Source organism: Balaenoptera ricei, chromosome 16 (assembly GCF_028023285.1).
Source record: "Balaenoptera ricei isolate mBalRic1 chromosome 16, mBalRic1.hap2, whole genome shotgun sequence".
Classification (NCBI taxonomy): domain Eukaryota; kingdom Metazoa; phylum Chordata; class Mammalia; order Artiodactyla; family Balaenopteridae; genus Balaenoptera; species Balaenoptera ricei.
The window spans coordinates 18,024,576-18,050,301 of record NC_082654.1 but is presented as its reverse complement, the minus strand read 5'-3'; the positions used below and the strand labels follow the sequence as shown (position 1 = coordinate 18,050,301).

Genomic DNA, 25,726 nt, shown 5'->3' with positions numbered 1-25,726 from the left:
GTCTGAGAATAGTAAAGAAGTTATTGAGTTAAATACCAGCTTTGAGTTAATGTTCCCTCTTAAAACGACAGACATTGAACTGGGCTTTTCCCCTCAATTCCCTGACTTTTCAGCAAATCACACCGCCTCCTATATCTCTGAGCTAAGGGAAAGCTCCAAGAATTTTCTCTCATGATTTTTCATCTTCAACCCTTTTCAGAGAAAAAAGCATTCCTGTTCCTTTGTAAAGCTAACCCCTTCTGATCTTTTTACAAACTCTGTTCTTCTACTCGGGAATCTTACTCCAGTTGCCTCCGCTCTCCGCCCCCCTCCCTTTTATTTGGAAGATTTGCAGCAGCACCTTCCTGCCCTGCTGATGGTGCTGCTTCAGGCCACCATCTCTTTTCAAGCCTCCCTTTTCCCCCGAGTCTTTCAGAGCAGTCCATTTGTTGATTCCCTCTTCTGAACTTCAACCCACTGAGATCTGACCTTTATCACTACCATCTCCCCAGACTTCTCTGCATCACTCATAATCTAACTTCTTAATTCAGTGATTCTTCAGCCTCTTCCTTTCAATTGACTTGACACTTCTTCGTTCCTAAAACTTCTACGTTTGCCTTTCATCGTATCCTTCAATGAGATTTCTTCCTAAGAAGGAAAGATTTCTTTCTTTGTCACTTAGGTTCTTTCCTCTCCTCATCCTACAGTGTTGGTCTCACCATCTCTTGATTCCTCTAAAGCAGGGGTTGGCAAACATGTTCTGTGAAGGCCAGACAGTGAAGAGTTTAGGCTTTGCAGACCACGTGGGTTGTGTTGCAACTACTCAACTCTGCTGTTATAGCGTGAAAGCACAGAAAATATGTAAATGAATGCGCATGACTGTGCTACAGTATAATTTTATTTTACCAGTGAGAAGCTATGTTTGGCTCCAGATTATAGTCTGCCAATCCCTGCTTTCAATCCTCACTGCTTTTGAGAAAATCCCTCCTCTTCTATGACATGAATATGTACCTAAAAGGCTACGACACCCAAATCTGACTTTCTACTTCTGACCTCTCCGGTGAGTTCCAATCTATCTCAGTGACACTCAAGTACCTCAGGCTCCACACATCTTTGTACTGCATGTCTTCTCCCTTACACACACACACACACACACACACACACACACACACACACATACATGCACGCATGTGCCCTTTCCCGCTTCCCCTCCTGCTCTAGCTCAGTTAAATGCATCTCTTCTTACCCAATTGCCTAAAGTTGAGTTGAGTCATCTTTCGTCCTTCCTTCTTCCTCAGTGCATCTATGTAAGTAGACAGCAAGACCCCATCTTTCTTTTCTAGAAAAAGAACTTCATTTCTTTTTTTTTTAATTTATTTTTTTAAATGGTTTTTTTTTGGCTGCGTTGGGTCTTTGTTGCTTTGCGCAGGCTTTCTCTAGTTGCAGCGAGCGGGGGCTGCTCTTCGTTGTGGTGCGCAGGCTTCTCATTGCGGTGGCTTCTCTTGTTGCAGAGCACAGGCTCTAGATGCGTGGGCTCAGTAGTTGTAGTGCATGGGCTCTAGGGCACAGGCTCAGTAGTTGTGGCGCATGGGCTTAGTTGCTATGTGGCATGTGGGATCTTCCCGGATCAAGGCTCGAACCCGTGGGCCCTGCATTGGCAGGCAGATTCTTAACCACTGCATCACCAGGGAAGTCCCCAAAGAACTTTATTTCTGATGTCTTGACTTAATGTGACATCTGATGGAAATCTCCTGATGCTCCAGATTAAGTCAGATCTCTTGTTATAGCCTCATGGATTACCTTGTACTTTTATAGCCCTTATCTTGGTAGTAATTTACAGTTTTGAATGCTTATTTAATTGATGTCTATGCTTCTCTAAACTAACTTTCATGAGGGTTGAACCATGCCTATAGCTCTTACTGCAGCTGCAGTATCTAGATCAGGGCCTGATCCTGTAGTTCCACTGACATTTCTAGACAAATCCCTAGCTACTCCCTCTTTCTCAAATACCCTGTTCTCGAGCTGCCCACCAGAATCTTCAGTGTGATTTCTTGCCTCTGTACCTTCTTTTTTTTATTTTAATTGAAGTATAGTTGATTTATAATACTGTGTTAGTTTCAGGTGTACAGCATAGTGGTTTTTGTTTTTTGGTTTTTTTTGCAGATGATATTCCATTATAGGTTATTATAAGACACTGTATAACTCCCTGTGCTATACAGTCAATCCTTGTTGCTTCCTCTGTGCCTTTATTCAGGCTATTCCTTCACTTTGAATTACCCTCCTTTCCCTCTGCTCTATGAAACCACATCATTTTGGTAAATGCTTACTTATCTTCAAAGTCTCTATTGAAATATTATTTCTTCTCTGTAGCCTTTCTACTTGATACAGAATTGTTCACTTCATTCATCTCCCAAAACAATTATTACAGCATGTACATCACAGTGTTATATTTGCATGTTTTTCCCCTCTCACCCTACCCCAGCTCCAAAAACTCCCATTTATGGGGTGCTCATGGGCAGTAATTTTGTCTTAACTCACTTTGCATCTACAGTAGTTGCTCAGTGACTGGAACATAGTATGCATTTGATAGATGTTTAAACTTAACATGATTTTTTTAAAACTATATAACTATAGTATTATCTCTTTTGTATGTGTGTGTGTGTGTGTGTGTGTGCACGCACATGCGTGTATGCCTAGGGAGGTGGGGGGAGATTGCCAAAAACATAACTGTGACAATCTCTGGATTTCTCTGATATGAAGACACCACAATTTTGAGATTTAAAAAATTGATTGATTGAGTACTAAAAGGGTCATCGCTGTGACCTCAATAGTCAGTGCTTATGTTCTTTTCAATTCAATCCATAAGGGTTTGGAAAGGGTGGGGAAAGACTCGGTCTTAACCTAAACTTGGTCTTGTGTCTTAGGGAGGAGCACGGAGAGGTCCTTGCCAGGACAATGACCTAATACGTTACTACTTCTCAGATGCCAAGACGATGTATGAAGTTTTCCAAAGAGGAATTGCCGTGTCTGGTAAGCCTGGCTGTCTCACCTTGCCTGTAAGGCCAAGGTGGGGTCCTGTTCCATACCTCTCCTTCCCAGTCTCACTTCTAAAACTCTAGCTGTTTAAATGTGGTGGTCCAAGAAGAATCACAAATACAGCGTGGAGGGGACGTGAGCGCAGTATCAGGATGGGTGCTGTAAACTGTCTAGTAGGACAGACTTGGGTTTGAAACCCAGTTCTTCTATTTCCAGCTGTGCGACTTTACATAAACCACTTTGCCTCTCTGAATCTGTTTCTCACTTAACACAAGGAGAACTTCCTGGCCAAGTTGTTGTTAAAGAGTTAACAGTAGGAAAGTATTTTGATTAATTCACTAGTATATTTTATTTGTTTAGGAACATGCTTTTCATAAATGCAATTCCCTGCATTATAGAATCTGAACCAGAATTAGTATTCAGGCCTCCTGACTTCTTACCTTGCCCTTGCCCCCCAGTGCCATACTACTGGCCCATGCTGCTGCTCATAGTATCACAGAAGGTAATTATCTTTTGGACTTTCTTAGAAACATCACCACATGACCTTTGGTAGGTTCATTTGGAAAATATCAAAGCTCAGTAATTCTATCTTGTATCATTGAACATGATGCTAGGTACACTAGTTTCCTTTCAAAATCAACTAGCTTATAACTCTCCCTATAACTTTTTTCTTTTGGGTGATATTCAGTCCAGGCGGAGGTTTACCTCTGTGACCTCTTCTCATCCCTTCCCTTCTACCTTTTAATTATGACTACGACAATATTTAATAGTCGAGTGCTAACCAGCCTATAGTATTGCACAGATATCATCTACTTTATCTTCCCTACATCACAGGGATTAGTTGCTATCACCCCCATTTTTATTTATTTTTATTTTTTAAATATTTATTTATTTGTTTGTTTGTTTTGGCTGCACCACATCTTAGTTGCGACATCGTTGTTTGTTTTTTTGGTTTTTTTGGTTTCTTTTGACTACGTTGGGTCTTTGCTGCTGCGCGCGGGCTTTCTCTAGTTGCGGCGAGTGACGGATACTCTATGTTGTGGTGCACGGGCTTCTCATTGTAGTGGCCTCTCTTGTTGTGGAGCACAGGCTGTAGGCGTGCAGGCTTCAGTAGTTGTGGCACATGGGCTCAGTAGTTGTGGCGCACGGGCGTAGTTGCTCTGCGGCATGTGGGATCTTCCCAACCAGGGATGGAATCCGTGTCCCCTCCATTGGCAGGTGGATTCTTAACAACTGCGCCACCAGGGAAGTCCCTCACCCCCATTTTTAAAAGCGAGGAAACGGAGACTCCGAGATTCAGGAACATTTCGAAGGAGACAGAACTAGAAAATGTTGACACTGATACTGAAATCTAAATCTGTCTGTCTGGCTAGATTATTCTATTTTACGTCAGCTCTTAAGTGTTTTATAAAAGTTGTTGCACCTCCAGACAATGAAAGGTTTTTTGTAAGGAAAACTTGTATCTGAAGTCTCCAAAGGGGCCTGTACTTACTATTTCTGGCTCCAAATTAGTACTGATTTAGACTTCCAGGCAAATAACAAACACAAACCAATGCAACCATTAGTTTTATTTATTTGACAACTTAAGATAGTATATAGCTAATACAATAGACTTCCCTTTGGGATTTTCCATTTTTTGAAGTTTTCTTCACTGAGCATGTGTTGTTATTGTAACTAGAAACAAGTCATTGAGCATGTAATATGTGGCACATAACACTGCTTCATTTAGAAATTTTATTTCAATACTCAATTAAAACTAAACAGATAAAGTTAAAATGGCTTCTCATGTAAGTAGGCATGAAAAATCCAGCCTGGCTATTTCCATAGAAAAATGACACGTCTGTTTACAAACCGGGATTGAATACATCAGCCCTAACCTCTATCTTTAACCCCTACCCAGTAGATGATCCATGTTGAGAATCACCTGCAGATAATGTTTAAAATATAGATCCTCTGGCTCCACTGTGTTGTTTTTTTAAATTTAATTTAACTTATTTATTTTGGGCTGTGTTGGGTCTTCGTTGCTGAGCGCGGGCTTTCTCTAGTTGGGGCGAGCAGGGGCTACTCTTCATTGCAGTGCACGGGCTTCTCATTGCAGTGGCTTCTCTCGTTGTGGAGCACGGGCTGTAGGCACGCGGGCTTCAGTAGTTGTGGTGCGTGGGCTCAGTAGTTGCGGCTCATGGGCTCTAGAGCGCAGGCTCAGTAGTTGTGGCACACAGGCTTAGTTGCTCCGTGGCATGTGGGATCTTCCTCGACCAGGGATCGGACCCATGTCCCCTGCATTGGCAGGCAGATTCTCAACCACTGCGCCACCAGAGAAGCCTTTCACTGTGTTTTACTGAATTAGAATTCCAGATAGTTTGACCTAAGAATATGAGTTTTTAACAAAGCTTTCCAGGGATTCTGCATGCCGGAGTTTCAACTCTACCCAGCTTTGGGACCCAGTTTTGCTGAGAAGTTGTTAATGGGTGGATTCTTTTTAGATGTCCACATCTTAGAACAGAAGAAGATCTAAGTTGCTTAAGTTAATCAAAGGCTAGGCTGTTGCCTGGTCAGGACTTTGGCTAATCAGACTGAAGCTGATTAGGGCACAGAGTTTAATGAAACCCCAGTTGGTGCCCCTTTGGGCCAATTATTTGACTTGTTCCTTGGTCATGGGCCTCTGCTAGTATTTTCATCAAGAGGGAAGTGATAAGGAGATGCAGTATAGTTTTTCCCACCTTCACCAGCTCTGCCACTTACTGAGTGAGCTTGAAGCTGTCCAGCCCTTCATGATTCTTGGTACCATGGGGATAACACTAGTTATTGGGAAGACCCAATGAGTTAAAATGCCTAGCACAGAGTAAGCTAGGTGCCATAAATGGTACTTATCATTGGTGATTAATGTCAGTACAAACAATCCCATTGGTAGAGCACCAGTGGCACACACTCTAGGCTGGAGCAGTGGCTGTGAACTCTAAAGCAGGACTTGCGTGGCTTCAGGGAAAGTCTCAGTCTGAGACTTGACTTCTTGAGCGTTCATGCAGCTGCTTCAGCAGAAAGAAAAAGAACTAACGTTTCCCGTGGACAGTCTCCACATTCATTTAAAAAAAAAAAATATCTCTTTAATCAGAGTGACTATCTCTTTCCTGCTTTCTTTCCTTTTTCCTCTGTCACTTAGTCTGGAAGTTCACTTATTTACCTCTGAATTCCTAGTAACCTTCTCTTTGAATGCTTCCTTTGGGCTAGACCTGAATTCCTCTTGGCAATTTGGCTAAATCCTCTATGTAAAATTTCCTTCTCTTCTGCTTTTCTATTTATAACTCAGTCTCATTCTGGCTTAGACGTGGGGTCTTCTCGGCCAGTTAGAGTTGTTCCTTAGCCTAACAAATACCATGACTTTTGTGGCTTCTGTGGCTGCAATTACTATTTACTCTAGTAAGTGGATGTTCCCAGACTTATTGTAATTTTAAATAAGGCTGAGTAGTTTCAATGTTCAGAAGTGTAATTCTTGTATTGTCAAATGTAAGACAATAAATGTAAGTTGTAAAAATATTGATGGCCAATGTAAGTGTGTGTACATGTGTGCTCCTGTATGTACTCGTATGTGTGTGTGTTCTTGCAGTTCTTTATGAGTCTCAGTATCTCAGAAGACACGCTCATACAAATGGGCAAAGTACATTACCAGATAAAACTTAACAAATGAGGGAAAAGGTCCCACTTTAATAGCTGTTGAAGAAACCTAGACTAAAGCAATAACTTTCTAAAAATTATTTATCTATTTATTTATTTATTTATTTTTGGCTGCTTCGGGTCTTAGTTGTGGCCCACGGGCTCTTTTCGTTGTGGCATGTGGGTGTCTCTCTAGTTGTGCGGGTTTTCTCGTCTCTAGTTGCGGTGCACGGGCTCCAGGGTGCGTGGGCTCTCTAGTTGTGGCACACGGGCTTAGTTGCCCCATGGCAGGTGGGATCTTAGTTCCCTGACCAGGGATCGAACCCACATCCCCTGCATTGCAGAACAGATTCTTTACCACTGCACCTCCAGGGAAGTCCCTAAAGCAATAACTTTTAAAACCTATTTAACCAGAAGACATATTAAAAAGAGACTATTTAGTGTCTATGACTTGATATATTGCTGGTTGGAGAAAAGCAAATTGTCACAGCTGCTTCATCAAGCATTGTGGTGCCAGGTATCAAAAACCTGAGCCGTCTGACCAACCACCCTCACTCTCAGCCGCTGCCACCCTTCCCAACCCAGTTATTTCATTTAAAATACTGTATTCTAAGAAAATTTTCTAACTTTGAAATGATCAATTGGAAAATATGCATCATACCATTACCATTACCAAGATTGAGGTGTCAATCTTGGAAACAATCTCAATGCCCATAATGAGATAAATTCAGCTATACAGTAGAACCCTTCATTACTTGGCCATAATAAGGCCATTGAAATCTCTACAGAGAAGAAATAATAACAGGGGAATATTTATATCAAACGGGGGAAGGAAGCAGGATACCAAAATATACATGTGGAATGAATATAACCCTGTAGAACTATCAAAGGAAGTATGAAAGAAAATATCAGCCTTAATAATGGTGTTTATGTGATGAGATTATTGATGACTTGTATTCTGATTTTTTTCTAAATTGTTATGAACATATATTTCTCTCATTGTAGGGAAGCTCAATCCAAGATTATCCGATATAGTCTATTAGTGTTTACTTGTGGGCTTTTGTTTGTTCACGTCATGTGGGCTAGTCCATACTCATGGCTTTCCCCAAATGCCTGTTACCATGGAGGTCACACATTCCAACATGGAACCACCCTTGTTTTGTAGCATTTCCCAAGTGTTTCAAGTGTAGTTTGCAAGGCTCCCTCTGCCTTTGAGAACTGAGTACTTACTGCGTTTGAATTTCCTTGGCACATAAGAGAAGCTCGCGTCTTTACTGAATTTATCCTTTGTGTCTTGTCTCTTCCTAACGTCCTTTAACCTTCTCTGGTCCAAAGAATTTGCAACTGGAGCTGATTTTCATTTAATGTTATGTTTTTAGACAATGGGCCTTGCTTGGGATATAGAAAACCAAACCAGCCCTACAGATGGCTGTCCTACAAACAGGTAAGTCAGGCCCATGATTTTGGATAAATTCTTTTGCTTGTGTGGTGTCTTGAGCTAATATGATCTCTTTTGGGTCTTGACTGCTTTTTTTTCTCTCTGTTTACCTCTCTCACTTGTAGGTGTCTGATCGAGCAGAGTACCTGGGCTCCTGTCTCTTGCATAAAGGATATAAGTCATCACAAGAACACTTTGTTGGCATCTTTGCTCAGAATAGGCCAGAGGTAACCATGTTGAAATTAACTCAAGGCAATGAGTCAGGGCTAAGTCTAAAGACTTTAAACCCTACCCCAAATCCAGCACTCTGACACTTGCTGATGACTTATCAAAGCTGTTTCAAGACCTCAGATTCTTTAATTATTGTTGTACTTAAAAGTTACAGTGCAGGACCTCTTTAATCCTGGTTGAATGTCTAGTGCTATTTGCTAGGTGACTGGACTTCTCTTACATGTCTCCCATTATGTGTCATTTTAAGTCAGTCTGTTGTATGAAGAAGATAAGGGAGCTTTGAAGGACTGGCAAGTAAGAGCTTGAGGATGATGTGGAAAGGGATGAGTTTGTACTAGAATGGGAACTTGCACATTGTATGTGAACTAGCAACCAAGGCATCCATTGCTACTGAGACCAGCTGTAGCCATCTTTCCACAGTGGTTTGAAAACAGATTTTAGACATTAAGATGATTGGAATTAAGCTTATCTTCAAGTTCAAGTTAAGTCATTAGACCCAGTATCCTCAGAGAAAGCCTTTGTATGTTTCAGAAGAGTTGGATGACATGTGCTCACCTGAGCCAGTTGCTTAACTAAAAATCCAAGAGGGCCCTGGCTGCACTTTTAGGTGCATCTACATACTTCATCTTCATTACACCCAGCCTCAGTAAGAAGAGATATCCTTGACTCTAGTTCAGGAACTTAACACCAAACCTAGTATCTTAATCTACTAGGGCTGCCAAAACAAAATACCACAGACTGGTGACTTAAACAACAGAAATTAATTTTCTCACAGTCCTGGAGCTTGGAAGTTCAAGATCAAGGTATCAGCAGGTTTGGTTTCTCCTGAGGCCTCTCTTCTTGGCTTGCAGACGGCTGCCTTCTTCCTGTGTCCTCACATGACCTTTTCTCTGCCATCCCCTGTGTTTCTTTCTCTTCTTATAAGGACAACAGTTATATTGGATCAGGGCCCCATCCTTATGACCTCATTTAACCTTAGTTACCTCCTTAAAGGCGCTATCTACAAAAACAATTGCAGTGGGGTTAGGGCTTCAACATGAATTTTAGGGGGAACACAATTCAGTTCATAATGCCTAGACTGACATTCAAGGCCCACCATTAGCAGATTCTGGCCCACCTTTCCAATTCATTTCCTGTCACTTTTTATGCTTTCTGATGTGTACTTAGTGATGTCATGCGGTCCTATATTTGTTCATTCACTTCCTTCTTCCTTGAATACCTTCTCTGCCTCCATCTCCATAACCAAATCCTACCTGTCTTTCAAAGCCCTGCCCAATTTCCATCACTTTTCCCAAAGCAGTCCCAGATAGCCTACCCCACCCCTGAGTGTGACTCTACCTCCTTAAGACTCCCTAATGCTTTCCATAACACTTATGGATAGAACTTATTACACTCTCCCTTTGTTTTGTAGTTGTCTCTGCACCTATCTTATCTTCTTTATTTAATTATATTTTATAGCATCAGCAGTGGCAGTCCCTAGGGCATCACAAAAATGGTGATTTTTTTTTATCACAGAGCCACCAAATAAGCATTTGTTGACTAAATGACTGAATTAGTACATCTCCTTTTCAAAGCATAAGCTATTCCTTATTTGAACTTCTCTCCATACAGTGGGTCATCTCTGAGTTTGCTTGTTACACGTACTCCATGGTAGCTGTCCCCCTGTATGACACCTTGGGAGAAGATGCCATCATATACATTGTCAACAAGGGTAAAACTTTGCTATTACATTTTTTTAAACATCTTTATTGGAGTATAATTGCTTTACAATGGTGTTATTTTCTGCTGTATAACAAAGTGAATCAGCTATATGTATACATATATCCCCATATCTCCTCCCTCTTGTGTCTCCCTCCCACCCTCCCTATCCCACCCCTCTAGGTGGTCACACAGCACCAAGCTGATCTCCCTGTGCTATGCGGCTGCTTCCCACTAGCTATCTATTTTACATTTGGTAGTGTATATATGTCAATGCTACTCTCTCGCTTCGTCCCAGCTTATCCTTCCCCCTCCCCATGTCCTCAAGTCCATTCTCTACGTCTGCATCTTTATTCCTGTTGCTATTACATTTTAACTTGATTCTTTCTTGATGCTGAGTAATTCCTCATTATCTGCTTTTGTTAGCAGACTTAGAATGCTGTGACCAGAAAAATGCTCAAGTCTCTCTTGTCCTGTAGTACCTATGATATAATTTAGAGGGAAGTTACAAAAAGCCCATGAGACAGGGATATAATCAGATAGAAGGTTCAATGAAATGCTTCAAGGTAGTGTTATATGACAATATAGTTTAGCAATAAGACTATTTTTGCTGGCCACCCTGGATGAAAGGCCACAGAGTTAGTGAATAACTTATTTAATTGATTGTATCACTATGAAACTACTAGTTTAATTTCCTATTCTTATAAGTCGAAGTCAGTATAGCTCACCAGCATGTACCAATGTCCATGCTGAGTCTGTGGACCAAATTACCACTGTTAGAGAAACAAGTTCAAGTTCAATGGGCAAATAAGACATATACTAGATGTTACTTTCTGTCCCAGAACTAGTAGATTAAGTGAGTAGATCCATTTGAACTATAGACATAATCAGAAGGTTTCTATTTGTGTAAACAAGTATCAAAGCAAATGCTAACATTACAAATCATAAAATGCTTGTCTGCTAAAATCCCACTTGCCTCCTCCTTTCCCTTCTAATCCCTCCTCGCGTCTCCCCTAGGTAAAATACATTGGCAGGACCACATCTACGTGATTCATAACACGTTGTCTGTATTCTTAAGCAGAATGAATTTTGTGGCTCCTCTAGAAACTATAAACTGTTGAGCACATGCAAGGAAATTAAGTGCTTCTGTTTCAATTAAGCTTATTTATTATCAGTGGAATGTTTCAGATTTTATACGTTATAAATCTGATTGACAGACATAATCTCCTTTGGGGACCCAGTAGCTTTGAAATTTTCAAGAATCTCTTCCTCTTTGCAAGACAATCGGGTACACAGCAAAGCAGGAGGGTAACCCCCGGCCCTATTTCTGCTTTCAGCTGATATCACCACGGTGATCTGTGATACGCCCCAAAAGGCATTGGTCCTGATTGGGAATGTGGAAAAAGGCCTCACCCCGGGCCTGAAATTGATCATCCTCATGGATCCCTTTGAGGACGACCTGAAGAAGAGAGGGGAGAAATGTGGAGTTGAGATCTTATCCCTGTTTGATGCTGAGGTATGGCTCTGAAAGTCAGCTCACAGCTGGAAGGCGGGTCTGATGCTGTGGGCAACTTGCAGGACTTCTACACAAGGGAGCAAGCTGTTGTTCTCCGGGGTGGAAGGAGAAGAGTAAATTACACTCATGCTGTGAAGCTTTGGGAATCATTTCCCCAAGACAACTCAGAAACCATGCCAGTGGGTGAGGAAGGTCTGTGGCCAGTGTGCACAGACTTCCAAGTAGAGGATTTATAAATGCAGAGGCTAGGTGGCAGTTAAAGATATGGTCCTGGAGCGAGGCTTCCTAGGTTCACGTTCCAGCTCCACATCCATTAGTTAGGTGACCTTGGGCCAGTTGCTCCACATCTTCCTTTCCCCCTCTGTAAAATGAGGATGAAATAGCTCTTATCTCACAGAGGAGTTGTAAAGAGTTATATGAGAGAATATAAAGTGCTCAGGACAGTAATATAGAGTGTAGGAAGCCTTGAAATGTTAACTGTTCATTTTATTCAAAACGATTTAGCAATGGTCCTAGAAGACTGAACCATAGGAGTCTGATGGGAAGTTTGGACATTTGGGATCTGCCCTCTTGAGTTGATATTCTAGAGAAAACTTATACTCTACCCCAAGGCTTCCATTGTACCTGAATGTTGCCTTCTGGGCCTGATCCAGGTTGGAATTTTGGTTGTATTCACACAGAGGTGTTCTCAAGCAAAAGGGAAAGGGAGGGCTGTATTTGTCCTAAGTCTTCCCAACTCAACTAATGTCTTTCTTTCTTGGTTTCCTGCTCATGCAGAATTTAGGCAAAGAGAACTTCAAAAAACCCGTGGTAAGTTTTCTTCTGCCCAAATTTGAGTGTTTCCATATTCAACTTTCAAAGCTGACGGTAGACTAAGCCCTTGTGCTTTCCCCTCCAGCCTCCTGCACCAGAAGATCTGAGCATCATTTGCTTCACCAGTGGGACCACAGGTCAGTGCCCAGGAAGTTGCCCCAGAGGCCCCTGGTCAGCCAAAAACATGGCTTGAGCCACTGACCACTAGTGGGCTGGTAAAAATACCCTACAATGAGCCCTATCCATAGGGGCTTATAATCTAAGACTTCTGAGTACAGATGCCTGCATAGAAAAACCTATGCATAAGCAAATAAATTTCACTGAACACAGTGGGAGGTGTTTACCTGCTATGGAATTCAGGGCTCTTAAAGGTGGCATCAGAAAGTCAACTTTCTCCCCCAGCCCAGACTCTCTCAAGTTGACATCACTGGAGTGGTTTCACTCAATCAAGATAGCCCAGTGGTAGTTCTACACAGATCACTCCGTGTCCTCTTTCTCCCCTGTATGTAGTTACCTAGCTATTAGAACTCAATAAATTTTAACGTGATCCACAATGATCTAGAAGTTATATCCATTCCACTGTGCCCCGTTTATAAAGTGATGGCTAGGTAATGTTGTTAGATCTGAAGTCTTCAACATGAAAACAGCACGGGGAGGGGGGCGGGTTACTTGGGATTTTCTTTTTGACTGCGTTGCTGTCTGTGACTGTGGCTATGCCCTGTGTGGTAGCACAAGGCTAACGCTGCTGTCAGAAGTAGAATCTGTGGAGGCATCAATCAGTCATAAGCAGAGTCATGCACCGTTCATAAAAAACACAGTGACAGGAGAAGCTCTCGGCTCCCTGGAACAGAACCAATCTAATGTAGCTTCTCATTTCAATGCCAAAGGCTACCTATTAGCCATTTAACAGATCTTTCCACCTCTTGTTTCCTACAGGTGACCCCAAAGGAGCCATGTTAACCCATGAAAATATCGTTTCAAATGCTGCTGCTTTTCTCAAATGTGTGGAGGTCAGTGGTCAGTTGAAAAGGAGGCCCTCATTAAAATGGGAATCTGTCATAAGATTTTAAAGTTAGAGGAGGCAGAGGGGGAAGAAACAGGTTGAAGGCCTGAGTGTGGACAAATACTGGTGCATCTTTGTCTAGAGTTTTGCTCTTCTAGGGTCACTGCAGATCTCTGCACTCAGTGCAGTTAGGACACCCCTTAGAGTTGCACAGTGCACACCTGTACAACTGTATGCAGCGGTCCTAGAAAGAAGAAGTGTTTAAATCTTCTTTGGAAGAGAAAGTTGGCATTAATCCAATGTTGTCTCCTTTCCATTTCCTGATCTATAGTATACTTTTGAGCCCAGTTCTGAGGACGTGACCATATCCTACCTCCCCTTGGCTCATATGTTTGAGAGGGTTGTACAGGTAAGGATCCTATATTCCTAGCAGGTATGTGAAAAGAGGGTCCTGACTTGCTAGTCCCACATTTATTCCAAAGGCAGCTCTGCAACATTTACAATCCTTTCTCTAATGTGAAGGACATGGGCAGGGAGTTGGCATGGCTGAGTCCTAATCTTGGCATTGCCCCTAACCTGCTGCACAGCCTTCCTCTGTTGAGTGTGTGTGTGTCCCACGGAGCAAATGCTTCCTCCTGCCTTCACACAGGGTGCCTGCAAGTCCAGGGAGCTCATAGCCTGGAGCTTACTATCTACCCTCAATTCTGAGCAGGGATACGAGGGATTGTTTTTTCTTTTTTCTTTTATTTGGGTTAGAACTTTTTAAAAGACCTAGGGTTAGAGAAAAGGAGTTCCCCACAGAGGGGTGGAGAAGGAGCCTTTGATCCAGGTAAGGTGTCCAGAGCGTTTAAGGTGGAGCTGTTGAGGATTGCGCAGCAATTGGGGGAGAGCTGGCCTTCTGTGAGTGGACGCCAAGCTTTTAGGCTACTCTGAGGCTGATTTGAGAACCGAAAGCAAAAACACAGGTGTTATTAGGGATGGAAAATCCTCTCTCTAATCCCTGCTTAAATACCTCTTCAACCAGCTTATCTGTTGATGCATGAAATGCCAAAATGGAAGATTCAGTTCCCTGGGCTAAAGTGTTGATATCTGATTAATAAAATATCAATTCTAATAAGCATATTTTTTCACATTTTACCATTTCTGAAACTGAGATGGTCTTACAATTGTAGGCGTGTTCTAGTTTGAGTGGCAGTGTTTTTTCTTAGTGCTACATAACGAATGGTCTCTTACAAAGGATGATGCCTTAGACCCTCACCCAGAGCTGTGGGCAGAGTAGGGCTGGGCCTTCAGTCTCGCAATCTGTCTTACCTGTCCCACCACCTCAGCAGAAGTGAGTTTCCATCTTGCCTAGGGGGTAGGGTCTCAGAGTTCTGGGTACATGAAATTTCAGGGGTCGGGCATCCTGTCCTGAGAAAAGTGCCCATGGACATCCTCAATTCTGTTCCATACAGACCCCACCCAAAGTGGTCCTTTGGCTCTGAGCTCTGCTCTTTGGTTTTGTTTTTAGGCTGTTGTGTACTCTTGTGGAGCCAGAGTTGGATTCTTCCAAGGAGATATTCGGCTGCTGCCTGATGACATGAAGACCCTGAAGCCCACAGTCTTTCCCGCGGTTCCCCGACTCCTTAACAGGGTCTATGATAAGGTACTACCTTGCTTCTGTTGGGCTGGCCCTGAGCTGCAGGAGCTGTCTGGGGCTTAGGCCTGACTAAAGCTCTTAGGAACTCTATGTTACTAAGAAACGTGCTCCACTTCTACACGCAACCCCTACCAGCATCCACTTATAGCCACACTTACAAGTGCAGCCATGAAAAACCATAACAGATGAAACTCCCTTTCCTCTGGATGAGATTACTTGGATGTGACCTGGAGAAAGAGATTAATTCAGAGAGTTGGGGAGCCCCTCAAAATTCAGCTGACTTACTGGGAAATTGTTACTCTGATTTCATAACACCTACTGGTTTAGTGTGCTTCTTGCTGAGGTGCCAGGCCCCATGGTAAATATTTCATATGCGTTCCATCATTTAATTTCTACAAAAGCCCAGGAAATCATGCCAACACTTATAATCCCTAACTTACAGATGAGGAGACTGAACCTTGGAGGTTAAATAACTTGTCCAGGGTCAGATCTAATAAGGAGTCGGGCCAGAATCCCACTGCCACATAACAGTTTTAGCTGTCATTGATCACTGCTCTATTTTTCATTAAGGTCGGCAAAATGGTGATTTTTCTAATCCAAGCATTTCTCTTGCCTTCATTAGCTGAGATTCTTCCATAAAGGCATGAAGATTATTTGATTTTTTCCTTTATCAGTCTTTAAAATAATGAACTGGTACCCCAGCGATCTTCAAAAATGGCCAATGGGATGTTTTCTTTGTAACGTTATGATACTACATAAATACATATGACACTGAATCAAAAGTCCTAACAGTGGTACCCAATCAGCTGTTTAATCAGTACTCCCAGGTAACTTTACTGTAGATAGATGCTGACTACCTTTTGAGGACATGCTATCTGAGTTGTCAAGGTTGTTTGCTAAGGACAAGGAACTTGGAGGAGCTGGAGCTCTGTGTGTATGTACTAAGTTCACTTCTTTCTTAGTGTGGGCTCATCATTATTCAGCACACCAGTGCATGAATAAGAGCCTCTTTCTTATGAAGCTAGGAGGCACTATCTCTTGCTCACTGATGAATGGCCTTGGTGAGTATCTCCAGTAGGTTTCCAACTAAGAGGCGCTGTCACTCTGCAGGTACAAAATGAAGCCAAGACACCCTTGAAGAAGTTCTTGTTGAACTTGGCTGTTGCCAGTAAATTCAGTGAAGTGAAAAAGGGTATCATCAGACGCAACAGTTTCTGGGACAAGCTCATCTTTGGAAAGATCCAGGTACGTTGGGTAGATTCTGGATGGAGCCAGGTAAGTATCTGGGCTGCCCACTGACTCAGCACACTTTGCTTTTCCTTTGATGGTCAAGCATCTCTTTAACTGGAGAGCCTTTTGCACTTTCTGTGTTCACTCACCTTTTGAGATCTCTCTTGGACAACTTTGCCACTAAAGGGATTTGGTCAAAAAGCAGAAAGTGGATTTTTCTTAGGCTGTAGCACTCTCATTCTCTTAGGTGATCTGTTGAGGTTGTAGGTAATTTGAAGGGCCCAAGAATACAAATTATCTAAGGAAATCAAAAAAAAAAAATTGCAGGTCTGGTCCCAGCTATGGATGGTGGTGACAGTAAGAGCTAACATTTTAAGTTCTTTTCTACAATGTTGGACCCTATTCTAAGTGCTTTGTAAATTAACGAGTTTAATTCTCATGACAACACCGGGTAGGTAGGCTGTTCTACCCATTTTGCAACACAGGAAACTGAAGCAAAGGGAATAGTCTTCAGCACGTCTTTTGTGTCTATTAAACAGGAAAGCCTGGGCGGGAAGGTTCGTCTCATGGTCACCGGAGCTGCCCCCATCTCCTCTCCCGTCTTGACGTTCCTCCGGGCAGCAATGGGATGTCCGGTAAGCCAAGCGCCTTTTTCTTGATGATAGCTTATTTCACTTTTGCACAAATAAAGCTTACTATTTAAATAAAAATGAAAACACAAACGAAAAGTACCAAAGAGAAAGTCAGCCAAAATCTCAAAATCAAGAGAAAGTGTCCTTCCAGTCACCTCTTAATGCACCTGTGTACAGAGACGTTTACACAAAATGCCATCAGTATTAACAAAATTTTACCATATGCAGCAACATGAATGGACTTGGAGGGCATTATGCTAAGTGAAATAAATCAGACAGAGAAACACAAATACTGTGTATTATCACTTACATGTGGAATCTGAAAAAATACAACAAACTAGTCAATATAACAAAAAAAGAAGCAGACTCACAGATATAGAGAACAAACTAGTGGTTACCAGTGGGGAAAGGGGGAGGGGCAATATAGGAGTAGGGGAATAAGAGGTACAAACTATTAGGTATAAAGTAAGCTACAAGGATATATTGTACAACACGGGGAATATATCCAATATTTTATAATAACTATAAATGGAGTATAACCTTTAAAAAACAGCATCAGTGTTCTAAAATACTTATTAAACAGTGCCCCATTAACATTGCTTCTTGTCAAAGAAACATCATTTTAATGGTTTTGTAATAGTTTATTGAACGTACCCAAATAAGTAGTCTCCTACTGATGGACACTAGAGTTGTTTACCACTTTTTTTTTGTTATTATAATCAAGTGATAAGGATACTTGTGTATATTTATGCAATTATCAATTTAGGATAAATCCTTACAAGTGGGGATTATTGAGTCAAAGTATATGGGTTTTTTACATGTTAATGTAGATTATCACACTTCCCTCCAGAAGGAGATTCTGGATGGAGCCAGAATCTTTTTTATGCATACTGCAAATAATGCACAAGTCCTGTTATCCCCATATTTTTGCTAGTGCTTTTTCAGTCATTTAAATCTTAGCCAACCAGATACATGAAAAATCTTATTGCAACTTTATTTCTTTTATTAACACTAAACATCTTTTCTACTGCTTACAGGCACTTGTATTTCTTTCATGAATTACTCACTTACTTCCTTATAGAAAAATGGGCAAAGGATAATTTGGTTCTCTTTCACCTTGCTTCCTAGGAGTTCTTCGTATGGTCATAAAATCAATCTTTGTTGTGTTAGAAATATTTTTCCTAGTCTCACCTTTTTGCACTGTGTATTGCTATATAAAAGTTTCAAATGTGTATGTGGTCAGTCACCTTTTCTATGTGGCTTTATAATTGTTTAGACAGGCCTCCTAACCCTCAATATTGCATAAAACTGTTTTCGTCCAGATTTTCTGGTAGCCTTACGGTTTTACTTTTTTCCAATTAAGTCTCTGCTCCACCTGGAATTTAGTAAATGGGCTTGAGTACAGATATAGTCTCATATTTTTTTTTCCCCAAATGGCTAAGTAGTTCATTCATTCGGCCAACATGCACAACATGAATGAAACAACGGCCTAAAAGAGAAAAACAAATGCTGTATGCTAACACATGTATATGGAATCTTAAAAAAAAAAAAAAAAAAGGGTTCTGATGAACCTAGGGGAAGGACAGGAATAAAGACGCAGACGTAGAGAAAGGACTTGAGGACACGGGGAGGGGGAAGGGTAAGCTGGGACGAAGTGAGAGAGTGGCATGGACACATATACACTACCAAATGTAAAATAGATAGCTAGTGGGAAGCAGCTGCATTGCACAGGGAGATCAGCTCGGTGCTGTGTGACCACCTAGAGGGGTGGGGTAGGGAGGGTGGGAGGAAGACGCAAGAGGGAGGAGATATGGGGATATATGTATGCATATGGCTGATTCACTTTGTTATACAGCAGAAACTAACACAACATTGTAAAGCAATTATACTCCAATAAAGATGTTAAAAAAAAAAAAGGTTCTGAATTGATGCCTAGGTCAGAGTTCCTCTGGTCTTTCAAACTAGCATCCTCTTGGCCAAACTTAATACCTTCCTTTCCCTCAGCTCCTAAAACCAATAGGTCAGAAGGTCCTATTGCCACACCCCTCCCAGAAATGCCTTCCTCTCCTCCACCAGCTCTGCCTACGACAGGCCATAGCCCTACTGCAGCCCACGCACTTATTTCCCCACATCCCCTCTCCAGTCAAGATTATCCTTTATACCAGGAGTGGGCAAACTGCAGCACAGGCCAAACCTGGCCCGTTGCCTGTATTTATAAGTAAAATTTCAGTGGAACACATCCATACCCACTTATTTACATATCGTCTACTGCTGCTTTGGTGCTACATTGGCAGAGTTAAGTCGTTGAAATAGAGACCAAGTGGCTCACGAAGTCAAAAATATTCACTATCTGGTTCTATATACAAAAAGTTTGCCAACCCCTGTTCCATACCATAGCTATTTCCCTTAAAAAATGCTACTCACTTCCTTCAGCTCCTTCAGTAGCACTCCATTGCCTTGGTTCAAGTCTGATTGCCATTGGGTTGCCCATCACTCAATGAGTAACTCGCTTTGTCCCATCAGCTTGAAATGCCACATTTCCCAAAGTATAGTATGTTTCCATACTTTGGTCTATTTCTGAACCCTTTTGGTTTTTGAGTGAATCCACAGTTGTAAAGACTTAGCAGCTCAGGCATAAATTCAAGGTATTAGGACACTAAGTGTCCTCCAACTCTCAGAGACCTTGCTTTCCTCATGTCTTGCCATAGGGCACGGCCGGCTCCTGCTTTATCTTGAGTAAGTCTCAAAGCCCTTCTTTGGTTTGCGCAGGTATTTGAAGCTTATGGTCAAACAGAATGCACTGCTGGCTGTACAATTACATCACCTGGGGATTGGAAATCAGGTAGGTTCTTTGTCAACTGGGCAGGAGGTGCACTGGTTGGGAGAAGGAGTTCTAGATGAACTAGGAGGTTTAGATGACCTCAGTGCTATGGATGAATGTGGCAGATGCCAAACCTAAGCTTTGGTCCAGGCTCTCCAGCACTGGTGCCAGATGACTTTTCAGTTTTATTCTTTTAGAATCAATCCATAAATCTCTCTGAAATATGGCTGGAATTATCACCATTTCACGGTATCCTGGCTGATTCAGTGTGGTGTGTTCTAGGCCACGTTGGAGTCCCCATCGCTTGCAATCATGTGAAGCTGGAAGATGTGGCTGATATGAACTACTTTGCAGTGAACAATGAAGGACAGGTGGGTAGGCTGTGCCTGGCAGTGATTTTCAGACAATCATAGTGGGGATGTTTGCATCAGAAAAAGCACACAATTGTGAGCAGGTTTGTGTTTGATTCTATTGAGAATTTTAGCAAGGAATTCAGTGTCTCTGAGCCTAACTTTCCCGTCCCCACAATGGGGATTAAAATCTGGTGCTCTTCATACATTAGTGGAAAGCATCAAATGATTCAAGGTGGTAGGAAAGTAGGTGTTTTGTAGCAGCCTTTGCTACTGCCACCACCATGTACCATCTTATGTGCAGATCTGCATCAAGGGCACCAATGTATTCAAGGGATACCTGAAGGATCCTGAGAAGACAGAGGAAGCCTTGGACAAGGATGGCTGGCTTCACACAGGAGACATTGGTCGCTGGCTCCCGGTGGGTGTTGCTTCAAAACTTCTGGGAGTCCCTACAGAGGAAAATTAGGTGGCTTTTCCAAAGAAGGAGTGTAGTAGTCTATTTTGTTGTTGTTGTTGTTGTGATTTTTACTTTTATTGAGGAAGAAATTGTGTTAACTCCATGGGCCTATAGTGTTTGCCTTTTATGAGTTTCAAAGGGATAAGTTTCTTTCCACTTATATATGGAGACATATCAAAACAAGGATGCAGGATTTCTAAACAAGGTGTATGCAGAGGCTAGTTTTTGCCCCTCGGTGACCTTCACAGCCTCTCTTGGTGGAAGACACTGAGACTTTTTAAAAGCATAGCTTGCTGACAAACAATCGGCAGTAAGTAGTCTCTGTCAACCCCCTCTGTTTTCCTAAGAGAGGAAATTAAGGCATGGTAATGATGGAGCCTTAAACCCCTGTGGAGGATATTCCAAGAGCTTTCCTCTCTGGAAGGTTTTGTCTACCATGTGCTGGGGGAGCAGGAATGTAACCAGATTTAAAACTCCCTTCTTGCTCAATATTCTCACGATTTAAGTGATATTCAAGGAATGTTCGACAACAGATCTCTAAGAACACTGGCCCTAATGATGTATTTCATAGATGTGGGTCTAGCGGTATTTTGCTAACAGATCTGTTTCTGTATGATGAGAGTTCTCAGTTCTAATAAGCCTACAATGTAGGCAACAGATGTGTCCTCCCACTGGAGTTGTAAAGGGCTGAGCCTTATTAATCACTTTCAGATAATGTCTGTTAGGCTGAATTGATGGCTAATTTCTTGAGTCGGCCTTGTTAATAGTTCCAAGGTTGGTTCAGTCTGCTGCGCTGTTCAGGGTGTGATCACGTGGACTGTATTTGCCACTTGTCCCAATTCTATAATTCAAATCCCTAAAAACCTAAGCGCCTCAGACCAATTAGCCCAGAGAAATGAAGCTGCAAATGACCTCTGGTGGCTGCTCAGAGAGCCCTCCCCAGCCCCGCTTCTGTCCTAACAAGCGCAATTACTGACTTGCATGATTAGCAGTGGCACAGTAGAGCTGTATAGCCTGCTCCCGGATCTAACAGGAGGGATACAGAAAAGGGAGTCAAGGAGGGGGAGAGCTAATTCAAAAGTCTTAATAAAAGATAACACCTTCCCTATTCCTGAGAGTTCTGGAAAAGGAGTAATTGGAAATTAAGTTGTTGGAAATTCAGAGCTGCAAAATTTCTTCATTGGATGAGGCAAGCATTTACACAATGCTAGTGGGTCCCGGGGACTTTTTCCAAGACTGCCCACTGACTCTTCAAAGACACACGCAGTATAGACAGGTTTTGAAGAAAGCTGCCTTCCTCCCCTTTCCCCAAAGCCAAGAAAGAGAAATGAAAGATTGCCCAAAGGTCAATGGAGAGGTCAAGTTTAAAGAAGGAAGATGACCTCTGACTTCACTTCTCTCTTCACTGACATCACTCAATAGGGCTCAGAAACACTGATGCTGTTATCTCTGTCTCCTGTAGAATGGAACTCTGAAGGTCATCGACCGAAAAAAGAACATTTTCAAGCTGGCCCAAGGAGAATACATTGCTCCAGAGAAGATAGAAGATATCTACATCAGGAGTAGCCTGGTGTCGCAAATTTTTGTACATGGGGAAAGCTTATGGGTAATATATATTGTCTTAACAACAGCCAGTTTCAGGCACAGACCATGCCAACTTCCATAGCTAAAGGAAATCTGTATAGGTAGATTTAGGATGAGAAGATCTGAGCTCATAAAACTAAAGAAATGAAGCCACACTCCAAACCTCAAATAAGGCACTATAAATGAAAAAAAAAAAATCTTTGAAACTATGATAGACTCTGTAACCAGTCAGTAGAACTGTTAAAACAGTTATACTAAAGGGTAGCCATTCAGTAGAAGAGCCCCATGGTGCACTTCGTTTCCACTACAATAGGAGTTCTTCTGGCACAAACTGTCTTATATATACTGCACTTAAACTTAGCTTCTCGGGAGTGGGGGAGGGTTGATATGGACAGGCCATAGATGCTTTAAGCTTAATGTTGAGCACCACTTCTATTCATGTTTGAATAGAACATTTTTGTAGAGATGTTGAGTGGGAAAATGGGATCAGAGTTCCATGAGGGTTTGAAATATATGGTGAGAAAACTGTAGGACGCCAGCACTGAATTTCAGGGCTTGGGAACAATCATGCATTCTGAGGTAACCCTGCTTTCTTTCCCCACTGGGGGGCAGTGCTGCGCTAGTTCACATGCCTGTTTCCTTTCCAGTCATTCCTAGTGGGAGTGGTGGTTCCTGACCCAGATGCGCTTCCCTCATTTGCAGCCAAACTTGGGGTGAAGGGCTCTTTTGAAGAACTGTGCCGAAACCAAGTAAGTCTCACTCAGAAAAGCCTATGCCCACCCATGGGCCCGTCGTGGGAGGGGGAGGCCTCCCCAGCTTGGGCACCCACAGCTTCCTAGAGCCTCCTCTCTGGAAGAACGGACCCTTGCTGGGTGTGGATTGACTGGTTTTATTAGACTGGAAGAGAGGATGAGGAGTTTAAAAACAACCACCAAAATCCCTATTCTTTTTATAGTAGCATGTGCATTGTGGAAAAAAATAACTGGAAAATGGGGTATTAAATAATGCCGTCCAGAGAAAACCCCTGCTACCGTTTAGATTTGTTTTTTCTTCCCATGACTTTTTTTCTTTGAGCAACATTTAGGTATCACATGTGCTTGCACATACCCCCATACCCTGCTTTTATCCTGATGAGCTTAGTAGGCATTTTGAACTGGTTCATGCTCAGCCTTTCCTTCAGGCTCTTTTTCAACAGCCATGCTCTGAGCTATGTTTTATATTCCTAGGTTATAAAGGAAGCCATTTTACTAGACTTGCAGCAAACTGGGACAGAAGGTGGCCTTAAATCCTTTGAACAGGTATGTACTACTCATGTTATCCTGGTCTCTCATGTCATAAAGTTTTAAAGTTCGCATTTATAATGGGGTTTAAAATTTAAAAGTACAGTTTCCAAGAAACTGATTTTAGAGGTACTATTAGACCATTAATGACACTGACCTTTGCATTTACCTGTACAGTCCCTTCATGCTGTTCATTATTCCTCCTCCTTCTCCACTCATGTCTTTCCCAAATTATTAGTGTGTGAGAATGGGCATGTGTTACTCTTCTCTTTACCCTCCCACTTCATCAACGCCACTTTTATAAGGGGAAATATTCTTTAAGGTTCTTCACATAGCATTTAGAGGGCTCTGCGGAACAGTCCACATCACTATTAAACACGTGTGTATGTGTGCATCTTCTCTTCCAGGTCAAACGCATCTATCTTCATCCAGAGCCATTTTCCATTGAAAATGGGCTCTTGACACCAACCATGAAAGCAAAGAGGGGAGAGCTTGCTAAATACTTTCGGACTCAAATCAACAGTCTGTATGAGAAAATCCAGGAGTAGGTTAAGGTACTTATGGCTGCGAGGGGCTCAGAGGTAGCCTGCCTTGTGGGAATATGGATTAAAAACTAATCTTACGTTCATTTTTTTGTCTTTCCTCCTGTCTGTTGTTGTAGCTACCTACTAAATTATAAAACCATAGTTTCAGGGCTTTTTGAAAAATATTAAGTGAGAGACTTACCATGGGAAGCTTAGCCTTGAACTAAATAACTCTTGTCCCTCCCATCTTAAATGTTGCTGACATTTAGGGCTACTTCTATCAAGATACCTTTCTTCAAGGTCCATTTATATCTTTTTTCCTTCCTTGTGATCTCCAACCTTCATAAGTGATAACTAGTTCAAGGGCCAAAGTGACCCTTTGGGAATTCTTCCGTGTTTTCTAGTATACCTAAATTGTTGGCAGTCTCAACATTTAGGCCTTCCAATGTTCAAATTAAGAGAATTTTAAGTTCTGAAAAGCTGTTTATAATTCATGTTTTCTAACCATTCCACAAAACCACTAAAATTAAGTTGAGTTTTAAGCTATCACAATATTAATTAATCATATCTGTGAGACAAATTTCTTCTTTGTACTTCTGTGTCCACAAGGGAAAAGTTTGATCACTGAGCATTTCCTAAACCCTGTAGTTTCTCTGACTTGGGAGAATTTAAAACTGGGCCTATGACATTTTGTCCAAAAAGTATGTTCTAAAAGTGTTTTCTGCAGTATACCTGGTAACTGAACCTCTTCCCAACAGTTTGCTGCTGAGCTGGAAGCTGTGGGGGAAGGAGCTGAAACTCATGTCAAGTGCACTTTTCCAGTAAACGAAGTAACAACCTCCTGAACTGGGAATGAAGACCTATGGGCAAGCATGAAGCCTGCACAAGAGGCTTACCTTCTGGGAAGGAACTGACTGATCTTTCCTCCCCTGACTCAGTTCCTGCTGTACCTTACCTTACACCCCTTCAACACGTGCTGCTTCCACTTGTAAATGTTAAGCATTCAGAATAAACCACTGCAGATAGCTTAAGCTGTGGTGTGTGTTTCCCCACAGACTGTAATGAGAACCAGCCTCAGACAAGGACCCCTTAACAATCAATCACGTAAGCGAGTGGCTCTCAAACTTGGCTACACACTAGAATTACCTGGGACTTTAAAAAGATATTGAGGCCTGCGTGACACTTGACGGATTCTGATTAACATGGTCAGGGGTACAGCCTGGGCATCAGGATTTTTAAAAGGTCCCCAGGTGATTCTAGAATGCCACCAGGTTTGATAGTTATGTTGAAGACCAGGCCTTCTTATCCCACAGATGTGAATAATAAAATAAATACCAGTCGAACCCTAACTCCAACTGAGCACAATTCATGTTCTTTCTCCTTTATCATCCAAGTAGTCTTGAACAGTATTCCTTTCTGGTCTCTCACCGGAATTAAGGAGAATGTTCCTGGATGGTCTTTCTAGACCCTGAGCCCAGAAGAGCTGAGGAAATGTCTATTCTTGGATATTTGAAACAGAAGGGCAGGCAGGAATTAACTTCCCTCCATGTCTAACTAACTAACTCCCGCTGTCTCTCTGACCTCCTCTCGCACCCCCCCTTCACTCATTCCAACTGCACCACACTGGCTGCCTTCCTGTCCTCAAACATGCCAGCCACATTCCAGCCTGTTGTTCTGCCTAAAATGCAGATACTCCCAGAGACATGTGATCTGTCCCCTCATCCGCTTTAAATGTCACCTCCATCAAACTGTCCCACCTGCTTTCTTCATAATACATGACTCCATCTGACATATATTTTACTGTCTGTCCACCTCCCTACCCCTCACTGGAATCTGGCAGA

The 25,726-nt window shown here is 42.1% G+C and overlaps 1 protein-coding gene across 1 annotated transcript in view; it reads left to right on the top strand.

Annotated features, from left to right (window-relative positions):
* Positions 1–24,916, top strand: part of ACSL5 (acyl-CoA synthetase long chain family member 5) — a 41,631-nt gene extending 16,715 nt beyond the window's left edge. The window contains exons 3-22 of the mRNA XM_059899481.1: positions 2,904–3,009; positions 8,046–8,110; positions 8,230–8,331; positions 9,947–10,046; positions 11,371–11,549; positions 12,327–12,359; positions 12,448–12,499; positions 13,299–13,372; positions 13,697–13,774; positions 14,876–15,010; positions 16,115–16,249; positions 16,774–16,869; positions 19,636–19,708; positions 19,970–20,058; positions 20,342–20,458; positions 21,960–22,103; positions 22,729–22,830; positions 23,308–23,379; positions 23,769–23,915; positions 24,644–24,916. Of these exons, the coding sequence (XP_059755464.1) occupies positions 2,904–3,009; positions 8,046–8,110; positions 8,230–8,331; positions 9,947–10,046; positions 11,371–11,549; positions 12,327–12,359; positions 12,448–12,499; positions 13,299–13,372; positions 13,697–13,774; positions 14,876–15,010; positions 16,115–16,249; positions 16,774–16,869; positions 19,636–19,708; positions 19,970–20,058; positions 20,342–20,458; positions 21,960–22,103; positions 22,729–22,830; positions 23,308–23,379; positions 23,769–23,909 (1,893 nt within the window). The 3' untranslated portion in view covers positions 23,910–23,915; positions 24,644–24,916. The remainder of the gene's footprint in view (positions 1–2,903; positions 3,010–8,045; positions 8,111–8,229; positions 8,332–9,946; positions 10,047–11,370; positions 11,550–12,326; positions 12,360–12,447; positions 12,500–13,298; positions 13,373–13,696; positions 13,775–14,875; positions 15,011–16,114; positions 16,250–16,773; positions 16,870–19,635; positions 19,709–19,969; positions 20,059–20,341; positions 20,459–21,959; positions 22,104–22,728; positions 22,831–23,307; positions 23,380–23,768; positions 23,916–24,643) is intronic.
* The last annotated feature ends 810 nt before the right edge of the window (positions 24,917–25,726 follow it).